The following is a 16,293-nucleotide window of genomic DNA, read 5'->3' as shown; positions in this document are numbered from 1 at the left end:
AACAGAACAGATATGCACTTTGCATATGGCCACTGTGTGCACTATACCAGCGACTCAAACCAGATCAGCAACATGGCATAATGTGACAGAGAACACTATAAAACGCCACAAAAGTAAACACTGGGAAAAGGGGGATTTTAAAAACAAAGAAACAAAAGAGGGGGAGAAAACACACATATTTATATGAAGAGGCAGCCCAAGTGGGGGGAGGGAGGGAGAAGGGGAATAAAAAGAGAGTAGAAGCCTGGGCAGGGGGGGGGCACTCACACACAGACAAAACTGAAGTACAACTGAAGGGGGGGTTAAAAACAGGGGGCAAGAGAATAAAAGCAGCACAACAGATGGGTGGGGAGGACGGGAAGGGTATTCCAAAGAGAGCAAAGGCAGTTTTCCTTCGGACTACTCAGCCTCAGGCTCACTGAACACTGCCCTCTCTCAGGCCCCCACCCCACCCATGCCCTTACAAAGCCGGCCAACTTGGTCCCAGCGTGCAGCAGCAAGAGCAGCAGCGAAGGGGAATCAGAGGAAGGCAACAGCCAGAAGCAAGAAGTGGAGGAGGCGCCATGGAGGCCGTCCGGGATGCGGGAGGGACCGCAGCCCCTGAGCTTCAGCGCTCCCTTCAGCAGGGCACGTCCGCCGGGCCAAGTTCCCCTCACAGTCCGTGCTGATTTTACTGGTAGCTGGGTGTGGGGGGCAGAGAGGCGGGCTGAACGAATGCGCCTCGAGGACTCAGCAGGAGGGAGAGCCCAGGCAAGCATGCTTCCTACCTTTGTGCGCATGCGCAGGAAACCAGGAAAGCCAGACTCCACGTGCAGCCCGGCAGAACTAAGGGCTGCTGGGAGCTGAAGGTGGGGCTTCACTTCCAGGAGAAAGCAAGCCCCCGCCCTAACTTCCCTCTCTCCCGGTCCCAACCCAGCCGCTGAACATAGTTGCAGAATGGAGCAAGGGTGACTGGAACCAGTTGCCCCCGGGGGAGGCTGAGCCCCTTCCTGAAAATTTTTGGGGGAGCTGAGGCCCCGTCGCCCCCCTGAAGATTACGCCTATGACTGCACCAGTGTATATATGGATGGCCCAGATGCTCCATCCTGTCTAGAGCAGGAGACCAGGAGGAAGGCACCCAGTGCTGCATATGAATTCCTCATGCCTGTTACCAAAACGTGTGTGTGTGTGTGTGTGTGTATAAAATCACTATAGTATGCAGGAGTGGACTGTGAAGTGAAAAAGGTTCTGGAGCAAGCCAAGCTGAGTGGCCTCTGTATGTATGGAAGTCAAGTCTTAACTTCTATCCATCATGTCTATCCTTCTGAACCACAGAAACTGGGGGTGGGGGGAGATGAATGATAATGGACCTCTCAGACAGTGTCTGGCGTGCTCTCTAAGAAGGCATCCAAGGAGGTATATAGCACTGCAAGCAATAAACAGCATACCTGTTGCATAAGAATCACAAGCTGCTTGTGATTACTGGAAAAACTGTCAACTCTTGGTGATAAAATACATTCTAACAACACAGGATTTATCAGACCAAGAAAACCAGTGAAAGATTTCTTTCACTCTGCATTTTAATGAGATCTTGATTTTTCTTATTACCTCTTTCTAAGCAGCTCAAGAGTCTAAATGCAGTGTTCCAGCAACTGGCACAAAGAGACAAAAATAACTATTATAATAACCAATGTAAAGAAAGAGAACAGCAAAAAAGGAAGAACAAGAGCTCTGTTCCACAAAATCCAAGAAATCAAAGGGAAATTTTGAGCAGAGTTAGGCATGCTGAAAGATCAACATGGAAATACACTAACTGAACAGGACAAAATAAAGATAAGAAGGGAACAATACACAGAAGAACTATACAGAAGAAATGAAAGGATGACAGATTCCTTCCAAGAAGAATTTTTTTAAGAACGTATAGTTTTAGAAAGTGAAGTGAAAGCTGCACGGAGAACAACGGGGAGAAACAAATCACCAGGAGTAGATGAGATATCAGTAGAACTATTCCAAACCACAGTAATGGAGTACATTAACATCTTAACAATAATATGCCAATAAATATGGAAAACAAAACAATGGCCCACTGACTGGAAATAATCTACATTCCAGTTCTGAAGAAAGGAGATGCCAAAGACTGCAGCAGCTGTTGGACCATAGCATTAATTTCTCATGGGAGTAAAGTGATGCTCAAAATCTTACAACAAAGACTGTTACTTATATAGAATGAGAAATGCCAATGGTTCAAGTTGGATTCAGAAAAGGAAGAAGTACTACAGATCATAGTGCAAATTTATGTTGGTTACTGGAACATATCACAGAATTTCAGAAGAAAATCAGCTTGCGTTTCATAAATTACAGCAAAGATTTCAACCATGTGGATCATGAAAAGCTATGGTTGGTTTTAAAAGAAATGGGTGTGCCACAACATCCGATTGTTTTGATACGCAACTTGTACTCTGGACAAGAAGCTACTGTTAAGATAGAATATGGAGAAACAGAATGGTTTCCAATTGGCAGACAAGACTGTATTTTATCTTCCTGTCTGTTCAATCTATATGCAGAACATATCATAAGGAAAGCTGGATTAGATTTAGATGAAGGTGGAGTGAAAACTGGTGGGAGGCACATTTAACAGTTTAAGATATGCAGATGACACCACATTACTGGCAGAAAATAGGGAAGACTTGAAACAACTACTGATTAAGGTTAAAGAAGAAAGTGTCAAAGCAGGATTACAGGTGAACATCAAGAAGACAAAAGTGATGACTATCAGAGAATTATACAACTTTGAGGATGAAACTGAAATTGTTCAAGATTCTCTGTTCCTTGGTTCCATCATCAACCCAAAAGGGAGACTGCAACCAAGAAATCAGAAGGAGATTGAGACTGGGAAGGGCAGCCATGAAGAAGGCTAGAAAAGATTCTTAAGTGTAAGGATGTGTTAATTCATGTTATAGTCTCCATTATTATGTATGGGTACATAAATTGGAGAACAAAGAAAGTTGACAGGAAGAAAGTGGATTCCTTTGCACTGTGGTATTGAAGGAGAGTTTTATGGATACCATGGACTGCCCAAACAACAAATAAGTAGGTTGTAGATCAAATCAAGCCTGAACTTTTCCTAGAAGCTGAAACGGCTAAACTGAGGCTACTGTACTTTGGTCACATAACGAGAAGACAAGAGTCAGTGGAAAAGACAATAATGCTAGGAAAAGTTGAAGGCAGCAGGAAAAGAGGAAGACCCAACCTGAGATGGGTTGACTCAATCAAGGAAGTCACAGACCTCAGTTTGCAAGACCTGAGCAAGGCTGTTTTGGAGGACATTAATTCACAGGGTCACCATAAATTGGAAGTGACTTGATGGCACTTAGCACACATATAAGCAGCTCACAGAGGTTGACTGCACACCAGAGTCCTCAATTTTATTTCAAGTTTTTCCCACCAAAATAATTGCTGTTGCACTAAAGAATGCCCATTCAAGGACTTCCGGTCTATGGAACAGCGATGGCGGACGCACTCCCCACAACAGGGAAGGGCAAATCACATACCAGCGGCCTGGAGGGGTGCCACCTCAAGTGACACCCCCGCGGAACCTTTGTGATAGGCTCCAGGCCAGGGGGCTTTTGAGGGGTAGCCTCTTCGATGGCATAATGCCAGAGAATTGAGGCTCCCCTCTGCCCTGATGGTCCAGTTGCTGAGTGGCCTTCGGCCATAAGCTGGACTGACCAGGACAAGCACCGGAGATTGAGCGGAATGGCGTAAAACTAAGCGTGGTCAGAGAAACTGACCGACAATTAACATGAGTTCTGAATAAAACGGAGTAGTTTGCAAAACGATTCCCCCCCCCCGCTGTTGAAAAAAGAGATTGCAAAGAGGGACACCTCTTATGCAAATGAGTGGTTAACGGACACGAAGGGGGAGAGGGGAGGAAGTAAACCAAAAGTGGGTTGAGAGACTTATCTGAATTGCGAAGTGTTTGACAAGTTTTCTGAGTTGCGTGGAAACGGCAGAAACTGTAAACAAAATGGGAAAGATGGCGGCCCAGCAGAGAAAGTTTAAAACAAAGCCGGGCAGTCAGAGTCCGAAACCAGAAGAGGGAGCAGATGTCCTCAAACTCCTGGCGGATATGCTTAAGCCGGTGATGGAACAACTCGATGGTATTAACCAGCAACTGACCATGATGAATAAAATAAAAACTTTGCAGCACAGCAGCTTCAGCTGAACGAAAAAGAGAAAAAAGTGGAGCAGGCAAACGAGAAAATTAAAGAGATAGACACCACAAACAAGAAGTTGAAGAAAAGGTTGGGAGATGTGGAAACGAAGCAAAATTGCCAAGAGAATCGAGTTTTGCAGTTACAGATGGAAAAAGCTAACATGATTCTCAGGTTTCAGGGGTTTACTGAAACAGATCGGGAAGACCTCAAGAGGGTGCGCAGTGAAATCATCGCTCCAGTAGTAGGCTTAATAGTGGATGAACTTGTAAATGAAATGAAGTTAGCCTATAGGGCATACTCCAATTACATTAAAAAATAGCCTACCTGGAGAAATAGTGGTCAGGTTTTCAAGAAGACAAACCAGAGATGCTATTTTGAAAGCAACATCAGCAACCCCACTGAAAATGGGAAATGTAACCATTAAAACCTTAAAGGACATTCCATTTGAAATTAGACAAAAGAGAAAAAACTACAAGGACTTAATTTCTTTTCATGGGATATCGTATAGATGGGCGGTTCCGGAGGGTGTCATCTTTAAGATCAACAATAGAAGAGAGAAGATAGACTCCACTTTTAAAACTAAATAATTTTTGAGACATCAGCTGGGGATAGAGGAAGAGTCCAAAGAGGAAGAAACGAAGTCTAGTGACTCTGCTACCTCTGGAACGGAAGAGGACTCTGCGGCAGAAAAGGGTGCAGGACCTGCCAGAGTGGTATACGATTTCAGAGACAGAAAGCCGAAGTAAAGGCAGAAGGACTTGGAAAATGGCCTTTTGAAGCGAAGAATAAGAAGATGATCAGAGATTTCTCTCATAACAACTAATAAAATAACATATAAATAGTGAATTGTTATAAGCAAGAACTCTACAAGTATATTGTGATATTAACACTTATAGTACTAACAATTTTACTAACAGTGAAAAGATCTCCTCCTCTTGGGGTTTTAGTTTAGTGTGGTTTGCTTTCCTTTATCCTTAGTTGTAGCCCCTTTCCTAATATTTCTTTGTAGTTTTTGTAGTATTTGCAAAATAAAAAATATCCCTCCAGGGATTAAAAGAAAAGAAAAGAATGCCCATTCATAGCTTCACTTCTGTGATTTACCTAGTCAAAGAAGTTACTTCACACTTTACAGAGGGATGGAGTACTCAACAGACCTTATCTCAGTATCCTTTACAACTGCCCTGTAAGGTATTATTCATCCAATGTTACGGATGGGGAGCATTAGTTTGGAAACAGTAGCCTGGCTAAGGCTGCCTTGTGAATGTGGGGATTCAGTAAAATACGAACTGGGGGATTCTCAGTTTGCACTTCCCACTCTGGGCAGCTGGACTATATCTCTTTCTGTGTCTGTTTGGAAGCGTCTAGTTGTCAGAAATATTTAGGATTAATCTCCAAATGTCCTACTTTAGCAGAGTGCAGGTTGATAAAAATATGCTACTAATTGGAAAACAAACTAATATTACCTGAAGTGTAAGATAATCGGCTAAAATCTGGATGGGATGGTCAGAATCAGAGAGTCCATTTATCACTGGGATTGAGGCCTCTTGTGCCAATAGTTCCAAATCTGTTTGTTTATATACTCGGGCCAGGATTGCATCTGTCATGCTGGACAATACTCTGCAGACATGCAAAATAAATATAAAAATCAAGCCTAATAAAATCAGATTATCTCTGCTGCCTGGATAATTCACCATATGTGGAGCAAATTTAAATATAAATCATTTAATTTATTTTTAACATTTAAAGCATTTTTTAAAATCCCGTTGAATAATCCATCATATACAAGGAAAGGAAAGAACAACTCACTCCTTGTCTCCTTATATTTTGAACAGTTTAATGAACAGCTTGTGTTTCTAAATAATTTGTATGAAAGAAATAATTCATTTAAAGGGAATTCCCCAAATGTACTCACACTGGAGAATAGAAATCTAGGTTTTTTAAGATCCATATTTGCTTAGAACTTGTGGAGAAAAATCAGACGAGACTGTGAATTTATCATAATCCCACATTTCTGTAAGGAAGTGTTGTTGAATAACTTCTTAAGTACACTTGCCAGAATGTTACCAAAATGTCCCGTGGCTTCTTATCCAACTAGAAAGTGTAAATTTAAGCCTTAATATTTTTTCAAGTCTGGTTGGTCCAGTGCCCAGCTCTTAAGGCCAAACTAGACATGGCATTTAACACATGAACACCACAGGGTCTTGCAGTCAGACATCAGCTGCGAGATCCCTGTGGGAACTCCATTCCCAAGAACCATAGGAGCCCAAATTGGATCATGACAGTGGCATGAAGGAAGGAAAGGCTTTAGCCTTTCCCTTCTGCCATTTTCCAAACCTGAAAAGGCCCTACGGCATTATCTGACCCATTAGGGGCTGCATGTGCACAAATACTGCAGGTGTTGACCCCAATGGGGCAAATAGTGCCCCTCGGGGCTATTTTGGATCAGGAAAACTAGGGGGAAGGCACAAGCCTCTCCTCTGCCTGTATGCTGATCCCAATCTAAACTGGGCTCATGTAGCTCTTGGGAACTGAGTTCCCACAGGAGACTTGCAGCTGCTGACTGCAAGTCTCTGTGGCGGTCACATTTTAAACATCACATCTACTTTGGCCCTTAGGCTTAAACAGCGTATGAGGCCAAGAGATCAGTGACTGACCTCCCAAACTTTAAAAAAAAATGATTTACAGGTTCACAGGGCTGTGATGACTAGCCTTTTCTCTTTGGGCTGCTTTTGTGATAAAAATTCATCAACTTTCCACACTGTTTTCCACAGCAGGCAAAAAAAGTTCACATTTTCCCACATACAAGAAATCAGATTTGTAGAAACAATTTGATTTCACAAAAATAGACTGTGATGAAACATCATCTCCCCAAAACAATACTACATTTACCATCAGATTTACAGTTCTCTGACGGAAGGAGAATGCGAGACTAAACCAGACTCAGGTGTATCACATGCAAACTGTTTGTGATGTCTGAATTCAGATTTAGTCTCAAACTACACATCAAACTGGTACATCTGGGAATGATATCTAATCCTTTTAAAATGTGAATTGTATTATTGGGAAGGGAATCGGTTCTTCCGCTTACAGAATGTAGGATGTAGGATGCAGTCTGCCCACAATAGTTGGAGCACCATCAACAAAGAAAAAGCACCTTATGGAAATGAAAGAGTCACAGGATTATTACAAACCGTGCTGTGTCAGTGATGCTTTCATTAATGCCCAGGTGAATATCTTGTGTTGTGAGGAAACAAGGATGTCCACCAAGGAGAGCAAATCCTAAAACAGATATAATGCTCAATTCTTTCAGCTATCTGAACAATATGTGGCAAGTAATTTGTCACCACATTAGAGGAGAAATTCTATATATTAAGCTATTTCTGGAACAAAGATGCAATTGGGGGAAAGTTTCACACTGAATTTCTGGCTATTTAACTGTATTTAGGTGTAGACTGTCTACACCAACTCCATCTTGGCTAAATTAACTTTGGCAGTAGTTTCAGGTGGTCAGCCATGTTGGTCCAAAGCAGTAGAACACGAAAGCTCATACCTTGAATAAACCTTTGTTGGTCTTAAAGGTGCCACTGGACTCTAAATTCTTTCACTTTGGCAGCCATTTTAGGTGCTAGCAATACCTTGCTTTGGAAGGCTATGCTAATGAGAGTACAAAACTTTGGCCAGGAGACTGATTCACTGATGGGACATCTGTATGCCAGCCCATCTCTGAAGGAGGAGTTCCATACTTTTGGAGCCATGACTGAGAAGGCCCTCTCTTGGGCTGACACTTGTCTAACCTCAGAAGGTGGGAGCACCTGAAGTAGGGCCTCAGAAGATGACTGCAGCTGTCTGGTAGGTCCATGTGGGAACAGGCAGTCCTTACAGTATGCTGGTTTCAAACCATATAAGGCATTAAACATCAACACCAGCACCCTGAATTGGGCCTGGAAAGAAATTGGGAGCCAGTGTAGATGAGACATTGCTGGAGTGATACGGTCCACATGACCCACTCCAGTCAGCATCCTGGCTGCCGAATTCTGAATCAACTGAAGAAGTTTCCAAGCACTTTTCAAAAGCAGCCCTATACACAGTGCATTGCAGTAATCTAATCTCGGTGTAACCTGGGCATGCACCACAGCGACCGCAGCTTTTCAGCCTAGGAAAGGCCACAACTGGCTAACCAGTCAAAGTCGGTAAAAGGCACTCCTGGTCATGGCCGCTACCTGCTTATTCAGCAGTAGACTGTTGGGAGAGCTGATAAGTCTGATCCCTTGTTAAAGTTGGCAGACTGCACTAGGCTCAGAACGCTGCAGAGGTCCTTTGAACAGTGTATGCTTGTAAGGCTACGGAGTTACACAGAGCCACTCATCAGTTTAAAAGAAAATAAGAACTGATTTATTCAGGAAATACCTACTTGATAGTGCAGCAGAGAGAAAGGGACAGATTCTATTCTACCTAGTTAGTGATGGATGCGGATGTGGAGAGGCATCTGCCATCCATGGTGCCAAAGAAGAAGAAACATGTCCTCCCTTCTTTGTAAGTGTGCGGGAAGAGAGAGAAGGAGACGTAAAGAAGTTGTTTTCCCTGAGAGTAGCAAGCTGCACATTAAAGGGTTCAGTGAAAGAAGAGTAAACAGGAAGATACTTAGTGTCTGCCTATCTAGCTGTAACTCTCTGGTCACTTGCTTCTTGGAGGCTGAGACACAGGGACATCACATTTGGTTCTTCTAACACAGGCCTGGGTCCAAGAGCACCCCCAGACTATGGACATGTTCCTTCAGAGGGAGTGTAACCCTATCGAGAACCAGAGAAACCCTGGCTCAGTCATTTTGTTCCCCAGCAGTACTTCCATTTTATTGGGATTAAGCTTCAGTCTATTAGCTTGCCTCCACCCCAAAATAGCTTCCAGGCACCAGTTCAGGGTTTCTACAGCCTCCCTGGGATCAGCTGGAAGTACAAAATAGATCTGAGTGTCACCTTCATATTGGTAACATCTCTACCCAAATCTCTGCATGACCTTGCCCAGCAGTTTCATGCAGATGTTAAGAGCATGGGGAACAAGCTGGAACCTTGCCAGGATCCCATAGGCCAAAGGGCTGAGCAGCCGTCCCTCAGCACCACCTTCTAAAACCTGTATTTTATTGTACTGTAAACGTTTCTATTTTACTGCTATTTTCTGTGTTTTAATTCATGCTGCTTTGAGCACTTGTAAAGCAGAAAAGTAGCCTATCAATACAATCACTATTGCTGATATTTTAAATAGAACCAGGGCTAACATCTAGCATTAAGGAGACAACCCTTGCACAAATAAACATTTTGGTAACGTTTTCACAATATTTTCTGGGATAAAACATAAATTTTACGGTTAGGGTTAGAAAAAAGTGCCATGAGGTTGTTATCTGCAATGCATCTTCAAAAAAAAGACCCAAAAAAGGTTTGAAGAGCTCATTAATTCTCACCAGCAGATGGCACCATAACCATTAGTTTTGAAAGCCTGTAAAAGTGTCTGCAGGACAAGTTATACTGCACCTGATGAATAATACAGAATGGTATTTATTTTTATAAAGAAGAAAATATTTATTACAAACCACAAATTGGCTAGTTCAAATAAAAAATAAGGACTTTTCAAGTCCCACTGATTTAACGACTCTGGCTAGACTATGTCCATTGCTTTCTACTGTCATTTGTTTCTCTTGGTATTAACAATCAAAGAGATTAGATTGAACTATCGATGACCAGAATTTGGAATAAAAAACTATAAAGCAACTGGTCATTTGTTCTAAACTTGAGTCTTTTTTTGAAAAGAAAGGAAAATTTATGGTCACAATTTTGGTCTGTATTCACCTGTCTCTGTAGATAATCTTGTTCTTGTGCTTCTTTTCTCAAAAATCATTGTTAAAGATTTTCCCTGTAACAAAGGCAGATACTGAAAGACAAGAGGAAGAGGCACTTTTTGTCATATTAGGTCTTTACAATGGAGGATCTATTTGCTTTACACTTGATATAGTAATCTATAATAATAAAAGGATCCCTCTGTCTGTCCACCCAGCTGTCCATGGCATCCTTTAACTCCTCAGAAAATAAAGCTAGGGACCTCAGAACTGACCAGAGGCTTCAGGATCATAATGGTCATGGGCTCCAGGATAGAAATGGGAGTTGCAGGGCTGACCATGAAATGAACTGGGATATCCCGGCTCGCACCATCCCCAGAAACCCCCCCCCCATGCTTTTTGCATTGGAAGCTATGGGTTGTTTGTGGCAGGTAAAGCTCATTCAAAACTAAAGCTAGGAACCTCAAAATTGCCTTCTAGCTTCAGGATGTTTATGAGAGTTAATGTGCCCCAATTAGAACACCCTGGTCCAGACCGTCCCCAGAAACCCCCACACCTCTGAGTTATTGCATTGGAAGCTATGGCTATCTGTGGCAGGAAGAACTAATCAGAAAATAAAACTAGAGGGTTAAAAATAGATGATCAGCTTCAGGATGACAGTGGGACTTGCAGGGACAAAAATGAAGGGAATCGTACCATCCTGTCACAGATGATCTCAAGAACAAATCTCTGGTATTTGCAATGGAAGCAAAGGTTTAATCTCAAGAAGCCACCATGGGCAGTCAGCTCAGATGGGGGTGGGGGAAATACCCACTCTCTGACAACACAAAGCGGGTTTAGCAACTTCCCTGACCTATCTAACAGAGCCAGTGCGGTGTAGTGGTTAGAATGTCAGGCTAGGATCAAGGAGAACCAGGATGGAATCCTCACTCTGCCATGGAAGGTTGCTGGCTGACTTGGGCCAGACAAACCCTCTCAGCAACCCCTACCTCACAAGGTTGTTGTGAGTATAAAATGGAACAGAGGACAACTATGTAAGTAGCATGTTTCTCCACTGGGGAGAATGGCCGGTTATAATGTTTGTTATGCCCTGACTCAAATAGGCCAAGATAGTCCAATCTCGTCAAATGTTGGAAACGAAACAGGGTCAGCACTGGTATTTGGATGGGAGACAACCAAAGAAGTCCAGGGCTCCTACACAGAAGCAGACAATGGCAAACTACCTCTGAACATCTCTTGTCTTGAAAACTCAACAGCGTTGCCATAAGTCAGCTATGACTTGACAGCACTTTCTGCCGCCGCCACCACCGTTTGCTAGAAAACAAATTTTGGCTACAGGTTGCAAAAAGGGATGATCACTCTTGCTGGTGCTTCATCAGGTATTGCGGCAGCTCTTTTGTCAGGAGGCAAAACAGCTCATTCAGAATTCAAGGTATCATTAAATACTGTGAGTGCAGCAAGCTTTGGGATTGACGAGCAGGGTGAGTGGGGCAGAGCTTCTGGCTTTAGTAATTAGCCACTGCATCATGTCTAGAAGGATGGTATTTAGGTGATCCTTCTTGGATGATAAAGAAAAGATTGTGTCCTCAGACATTTGGGTCCTAAATACAGCTTCTTCCTAATGCTTAAATGGACCTGGAGAAATCATTACTATAATAATGTTCACAGATAACTTTGCATGTATTCAGCATCTTCAGAATATATATTTTAGTACTGAAAAGGCTCACACTTTGCTTTTGTATTTTACTTTTCGAGGAGTCATTTAAGAATGAAATTCTTGAGACAGGGTTTATTGTAAAGCAAAATATTACTAATGTGGGTAATATATTACTAATACATCACTAATATATCTCCTGATCCCAAAGAAGTTGCATAAGCCAACCTAGCCTCCACTCGACCCAGGATGCACCTATTGTAACTCCCAAGCTTTCATGAGATCTGGAACAAGGCTGCACAGTTGTATGTGTCATATGGCTATTGAATGGGCTGCTTGAACATCACCGGCAGTTTTGTTCCTGTTAAACATGATCAGATCTAAAGGTGAAAGAAGCAGACTTAATGGTTATAATTTTCTGCCCATTATAAGAATCTCTTATTTTCCTTTGTGAGTAATTTAAATGGCAATTTAAAGGGTGGCAGAATAGGATTTATTTACATTTGAAGTCTGCTGTCTTATAATAAATAAAATATGTTCGAAACCAAAAATAACCACATGATCCTATGCATACTTAATTGGAAATGTTCTGTGGAATCCAACAAGACTTATTCCCAAATATGCATGCAGCCTAAAATATGTAATTAGTTCTTGATACAGTAAGCATTAATTCTTAAAAGCACGTGGAGGTTTAAACAGCTTCAGTAATCTCTAAGAATAGCAAAGCTACTGTTAAATTAAATCTATGGTTTTTTCAGGGGGGGAAAGGGGGGACGGGAGTAACAGAATTCATGTGCATACCTCTTTTTTATGTTTGACTCTTTCTTTCAGATCAGATGCCACCCAAAGCAAATATTTGATTTCATCTGCTGTATAATTTTGTAGAGTCAGAAAATCACGACCTTTCAACTGCATACAAATTTCAGTTGGGTCCCCAAACCTGTATCTCCTAAAATGACCAAATAAATATATATCTCACAATTCAACATTTGGTCTTTGAATACAATCAAAGCCACATAGTCAGTTATGGTTGGTCCCAAGCAGCCTGTGGCCAAAGACAATTGTACACTACTTGCTGTTCATGTAATCCAGAGTGTCTGATAAGAAGCACACCTCAAATCCCTGCATAGACAATATGTTGTGATATGTACTTCCACAATACATCCAGATGGACAAATATACAGGGACTGATAGATATGAAGGATTTTTTAAAAAGCTGAGGTGGGAGCAAAAAACCTCTCTACCTTCAACCCAGGTTTGTAATGTGTACACGATTACATGTGCTGAAGCTTGAAAATATCTGCATTGCCCAATCTACAAGAAATGGTGATTGTGTGTATTGGGAGGACTGTGTGTAGTGTGTTCTCCAGGTACCCAAGGTGGGAATGGCAAAAATGTAATGACTGAAAAGTGGGGTTACCAACTCTGGCCTGGGAGATTCCTGGAGATCTTAGGGAGGGTATTTGTGGAGGGGGGAACTGGGAAGAATTTCAACTAGAATCTATGGTATACCATAGAATTTGCTCTCCAAAGCTGCCATTTCCACCAGGAGAACTGATCTCTGTAGTCTGGAGATCAGTTGTAATTCCAGGAGAACTCTAGATTCCACCTGGAGGTTAGCTACCACACAGGGCTATGGTGGTGGTACTAATAGTATCAGAAAAGGAACTGGGGTGGAGTTACATAAATAGCCCGACTTCATTCCCAGTGGTTTCCCTCTTGTTCTAAGAGACACAGCAGTGGGAGAGCAAAACCTGACTCCAGCCTGAACACATTTAATGACCAGTGTTCCCTCTAAGCTCGGTTAGTGTGAGCTAGCTCAGTTTTTTAGCCTCCGGCTCACACATTTTTGTCTTAGCTCAGGAAGGATGGCTCCCATTTGCGCACAACTTTAATGCCGTAGCTCACAAAGTAGAATTTTTGCTCACAAGACTCCACAGCTTAGAGGCAGCATTGTTAACGACCCATTCCCTCACTTCCATCCGATACCAAATGTAGTGCTCTTATTTTCGCACACACAAGTCTGCAGCTCAAGCTGGCTTATATGGGACCAGGTAAACGTGCTGCAATTGATAAGCATGTCAGGAAAGTCAAAGTACATCTCCACCCAAATACTGATGTTGCCAGGATGGTGGCAGGTTTAGACAACAACTCATTGTCTTTTGGTGCCTGTCTGTACATTTTTATTTCATTCTTTTTCCAAGACAATGCATCCTCCTGGACTGGACTGAGACCTAGTTTCCCTCTCTCATTACCAATGTGTGCTATTATCATTTGGGATACAAGATAAAAAGTAGTGGCACAGCAATATATGTAAAGAAGAAAGAAATGCATGTGCCCAAATTCAACCACCCAAAAACAATGATTTATAGATTTTATGGATATAACATATACAATACTCAGAACGAATTTTCCTATGACACAATTAAATAGACAGGTAGAAATCCACGAGTAAAGTTTTTTTTCATAAACATCTTTAAATTAAAAAAAGTCCTTGAACTGTAGGATGTGATAGTGTCTCTGCCAGCTGACCTGACGGACCCCCGGTTATAAATCTGTTTCAATAATTTTTTCAAGAATCATGCTGGATTCAACATTTCATAGATACGTGTAAACATCCACAAAGTGTATTCAGACGCAGCGATCCTCAGTGATTCCTTCATAAATACAATAACATGATAATATAAACACATCATTAACTGCACTAATATCATTATTACAAAATTCAGTATATAGAACATTACAATGATGGTCACAAAAATTACTCTTACCCAATGGAAAATCAATCATTTCTTGGAACCTCCCTTCAAAAGTCTGAAGCATGTCTCCACTACACCATTTTCATTAGCGGGAGAGAGCAAGGGAGGGGGGAGGGGGCCAAGAGGCAGAAAGCAGGAAGTAAAGAGCCACTGAGGGAGCTGGGGGGGAAGCAAACTAGGGTGTGGCTGCAGCAGCAGCCTTGGACAGGAAGCAGGAGAAGGAAGTTTCTGGGGGGGGGGGCTGGTTCTGAGCCCTGCACGGGCCAGATCCAGCCCATGGGCCACACATTTGATTCTCCTGACATTGGGAGGTAACTCTATGTCCATTTATGCCTTTGCAATATACTGGCATGGCTTCTGTGACCACAGTATCCACCGCTTAAAATTACAACTGATATCTGAATATGTTAATATGCTATTAGTAATTTCTATTAAAATGCTGACAATATCTTTCCAGTAGTGCTACTTTGCAATAACATTCCAATAATCAATAAAATGAATCAATTAACTAAAATGATTAGCTTACACAAATACACAATTCCCATCAAACAGCATTCCTCTGCAATATCTAGGGATTTTAACCATGTCATTTAGACTGTTGTCATATTAACAGCATTTTTAAAATAAGTTTTATTTGTAATTTTCACATCATCACAAAAATATCAGCTACATTGGTTAATTCCAATATTAACAGCATTTTGATAGCTGGTTAATACCATGTTTCCTGCCACTAACAAATTCTCTATTCATAATTTATGAGACAACATAAAATAAAAATTAGTAAAATAATTAATGGATCCATCCCCCCCCCCCCAGTTCCTCCGGTGGGCTATTTATGGTTACTCTATTCCCCCTGCCTCCACTAAGTTCATCTGATCACATCTATGTCAGAAATTGAAAAAAAGCTACATTTCCCCCCCTCCAGTATTGCATAAAATTGTAGAATAAAATATTCTGTAAACAGAAAGCAAAATGGTAATAACACCTTTGGACAATGTTACTGTAGAATGCATTGATCCCAATTTTGTAGTTTTGGTAGGCTCCTAAGCAAAAGCGGCATGGTTTATTCTTTTTGGACTAAATAGCCCAGAATTTCTCTCCCAGCTCAGACATATGATGTGTTTGGATTAAACACTTACCGAACACATCGCCCCAGATGCATGTGGATCTTGTTTGCATTTCCAGAACTGTATAGGAACCTAAAATTAAACAGCATATTTATTCTGTGTTATAGCCCTAACTGAAATTATGAAGAAGGAATGTCTTTCCTTGCAGTGAAAGGGCAAAGGTAAAACTGCATGAGACCTTGCTGTCTCTAACGTTTACCTGAGAGACCTGCCCAGGGGCAATATATGTTGCCTTATGCAAATACTAAAGATAAACGTAATTAGTTAGGTGGACTGCAAAATCCATAGGTTGTGTCATTAACAAAAGGGACTAGGAAACATAGCAATACCTATTGCCCTATTTAGACATTACTAGATGTTTTTTCATCATGGAGGAATCTTTTTACCTCTCAGATACAATGCAATCCTAAGTATGTATACTCAGATGCAAATCCCTCAGAAATGTGTTTAGGATTGGAACCAAGCCACATATGATGCATACACCACAAAGACACCCAGTTCACATGGATGTGAGTCCATGCATGTTTGTGCATGTGTGCAAGATTGCAAATTTAAATATAAAAGTGAATTTAAATATAAAAGTTACCTTGCCTTGTTAGCTCAATAGTGAAGGGAAAGCATTCTACACATCCTCAGAACTAATATTCTGTTTGATATTACTGTGCATATTGAACCTGTGGTGCGTTTATTGTATGCATTACAATGTAACAGTGTATTTTCCCCTCTGATA

The 16,293-nt window shown here is 41.6% G+C and overlaps 1 protein-coding gene across 1 annotated transcript in view; it reads right to left on the bottom strand.

Annotated features, from left to right (window-relative positions):
* The window catches only part of OTC (ornithine carbamoyltransferase), a 37,981-nt gene extending 22,329 nt beyond the window's left edge, over window positions 1–15,652 (bottom strand). The window contains exons 1-5 of the mRNA XM_015418099.1: window positions 15,576–15,652; window positions 12,479–12,623; window positions 10,037–10,118; window positions 7,388–7,475; window positions 5,660–5,813 (exon numbers count right to left, since the gene is read on the bottom strand). Of these exons, the coding sequence (XP_015273585.1) occupies window positions 5,660–5,813; window positions 7,388–7,475; window positions 10,037–10,118; window positions 12,479–12,623; window positions 15,576–15,652 (546 nt within the window). The remainder of the gene's footprint in view (window positions 1–5,659; window positions 5,814–7,387; window positions 7,476–10,036; window positions 10,119–12,478; window positions 12,624–15,575) is intronic.
* Between the last annotated feature and the right edge of the window lie 641 nt (window positions 15,653–16,293).

Source organism: Gekko japonicus, unplaced genomic scaffold (assembly GCF_001447785.1).
Source record: "Gekko japonicus isolate JY-2015 unplaced genomic scaffold, Gekko_japonicus_V1.1 scaffold1437, whole genome shotgun sequence".
NCBI lineage: Eukaryota > Metazoa > Chordata > Lepidosauria > Squamata > Gekkonidae > Gekko > Gekko japonicus.
This window is presented reverse-complemented; position numbering and strand designations above follow the sequence as displayed.